At 63.0% G+C, this 2,760-nt stretch overlaps 1 protein-coding gene across 1 annotated transcript in view; it reads right to left on the minus strand.

Moving 5' to 3' along the window:
- Window positions 1-2,760, minus strand: part of INTS3 (integrator complex subunit 3) — a gene marked incomplete at its 5' end in the record, with an annotated part of 18,860 nt that overhangs the window by 10,096 nt on the left and 6,004 nt on the right. Inside the window, 5 exons of the mRNA XM_033519791.1 lie at window positions 9-336; window positions 869-985; window positions 1,118-1,224; window positions 1,604-1,695; window positions 2,155-2,298. Coding sequence (XP_033375682.1) covers window positions 9-336; window positions 869-985; window positions 1,118-1,224; window positions 1,604-1,695; window positions 2,155-2,298 — 788 coding nt within the window. The remainder of the gene's footprint in view (window positions 1-8; window positions 337-868; window positions 986-1,117; window positions 1,225-1,603; window positions 1,696-2,154; window positions 2,299-2,760) is intronic.

The following is a 2,760-nucleotide window of genomic DNA, read 5'->3' on the forward strand; positions in this document are numbered from 1 at the left end:
GGCCCAGCCCAGAATCCGCACGGATTCCGGACTGGGATGAATTGCACCGGGAAAAGCAGGCGCTCGAAGCCAGGAATTGCACGGAATCTCCGGGCTGAGCCAAGGTCTGCGGGGCAGGAGCTGGGAGCTCCTTCCCAAGCCCTTTTCCTGCGGGAATTCCCTCTCCAGCAGCTCTGGGAGATCCGTGGGGACGGGAAGGGCCCCACCTGCCCTTCTGCAGCTGCAGCACTTTGTCCTTCAGGGACTCGTCCAGCTGCTCCAGGAACGGGGTGATGTCCACCGGCTCCTCCACGATGGATTCCTTGATCGGGTGGAACCTGAACTCCCTCTTCTTCCCTGGGAACAGGGAATTCCCCACGGGATGAGGGATTTCCCTCCTCCTCCTCCTCCTCCCCCGGAGCCGGGCTCTGGGATGAAGGTGGGAATTGCCCCAGGCACTGGGGATGTCCGGGATTGTGATCCCTGCCCCGTTCCCAAACCCCATCCTCGGCCATCTCCACAATTTGGGATCCTGGGGCTCCCAGGTGACATCCCCCGCCCCATCCCGGGCCCGTGGCCACTTCCCAGTGCCGGGAAAACCCCCTGGAACTGCGGGAATCCCACAGGGATCTGAGCAGCGAGGCCGGGAATGGCCCCAGAGGGGATCTGAGCTGGGATCTGAGGCTGGAAAAGCACTCAGAGCTCCTGGGAACGGCCAGGAAAGGGAACCAACCCTGGGGGCACAGATCCAGACCCGCTGGATTTGGGAATCGGCTCCTGCAGGAGGAAAGCCGGGATTCCCACCGGGATCGGCTCCCGGCCAAGGAGGGAATCACACCCTGGGAGCTGGGAATTCTCTGTGTCCGTGGGAATTCCAGAGCTCCCTCACCTTTGCTGTTCAGCTCCTCCTCATCATCGCTGAAGGCGGCCTCGGCGTTGTCATAGCAACCGTCATCCTTCTCCAGGTGATTCTCCATCTCCATGGGAACCGGCTCCTCGATTTTCACTGGGAGCAGGGAGCCAGGTGAGGATGGGATCCCGCAATTCCCCAAATCCCAGCACGCCCGGCCCGGCCCAGCCGGAATTCCAGGGAGAAACTCCCTCGGCCGATCTGCCAGGAGCCCCCCACCTTCCCCACCTTCCATGGGGGGCGAGGGAGAGCTGCAGAATTCCGGGAATTTCTCCCTGAGCATGGCCCGGAGCTCCTTGTCCAGCTTGGGGTTGTCGAAGAGCGGGGCCAGGTGCCTGTGAGGGACAGGGACAGGGATGGGGATGGGGATCGAGATTGGGATCAGGATCGGGATCGGGATCGGGATCAGCCCCGTTCCCACGGGAACGCCGGGGGCTCCTCCCGGTGCCCGGGATCGTCACCCGCAGCTCCCTCGGGATCCCCTGCACAGCCCGGGAATGGCAGCAGGGGCTGGGATTGCTGGAATGGGATCCCCTGGAGCATCCCGGGGCAATCCCGGTTCCCTGACCCCACATCCCCTTTCCCTGGGGGAGCGGCTCCACGGGACACAACCCCAGGGTTTTCCACGGAGCTCCCGCGGCGCCGGGAGCGGCCGTGTCCGTGCTGGGAACGGGGGAAGAGCCGGGAAAAGCCGGGAAAAGCCGGGGCTCTTACGCCAGGACTCGCTTCTCCACGATGTGGGTGAGGGAGTTGAACACGCCCTGCCGGACGTGCGCTTCCAGAGGGGGGTAAAAATTGGGAATGATCTGGAAGAGACGAGGGAGGGAGAGCAAGGTCAGGGGTTGGGAAGGGGGAGAAAATATCCCTGCCAGGGCAGGAATTCCCTGGAGAAGGAGGGAAGGGCAGGAATTCCCTGGAGAAGGAAGGAAAGAGGGGCAGGAATTCCCTGCAGAAGGAAAGAGGGGCAGGAATTCCCTGCAGAAGGAAAGAGGGGCAGGAATTCCCTGGAGAAGGAAGGAGGGAAGGGCAGGAATTCCCTGCAGAAGGAAGGAGGGAAGGGCAGGAATTCCCTGGAGAAGGAGGGAAGGGCAGGAATTCCCTGCAGAAGGAAGGAAGGAAGGGCAGGAATTCCCTGGAGAAGGAAAGAGGGGCAGGAATTCCCTGGAGAAGGAAAGAGGGGCAGGAATTCCCTGCAGAAGGAAGGAAGGAAGGAGGGAAGGGCAGGAATTCCCTGCAGAAGGAAGGAGGGAAGGAGGGGCGCTCACCCGGCACATGAAATCCAGCAGCGTGGCCGTGATGGCCGGGTGCGGCTTCATGGAGTGGTGCATGACCAGGATGGCGGGCTCTGGGGGAGGGAACGGCGTGAGACCCCCCAGATCCCCGCTGGATCCACGGGATCCACGGGATCCCTGCGCTGGGATCCAGGGGATGAGGGGCGGCCGGGTCCAGTGCTGCCCGTGGGTCACAGCGATCCCCTGGATCCCATCCCTGGGAACAGCCCATGGATCCCAGTGCTGATCCCCCCCAGATCCCAGTGCAGATCCCCCTGGATCCCAGAAAGATCCCCCAGATCCCAGTTCAGATCCCCCCGGATCCCAGTGCCAATCCCCCCAGATCCCAGGCAGATCCCACCGGATCCCAGTGTAGATCCCGCCGGATCCCAGTACAGATCCCAGTGTAGACCCCCCCCGGATCCCAGTACAGATCCCAGTGTAGATCCCCCTGGATCCCAGTGCAGATCCCACTGGATCCCAGGCAGATCCCCCCGGATCCCAGTGCAGATCCCCCAGATCCCAGTGCAGATCCCCCAGATCCCAGTGCAGATCCCCCGGATCCCAGTGCAGATCCCCCAGATCCCAGTGCAGATCCCC

Source organism: Parus major, chromosome 25LG2, assembly GCF_001522545.3.
Source record: "Parus major isolate Abel chromosome 25LG2, Parus_major1.1, whole genome shotgun sequence".
NCBI lineage: Eukaryota > Metazoa > Chordata > Aves > Passeriformes > Paridae > Parus > Parus major.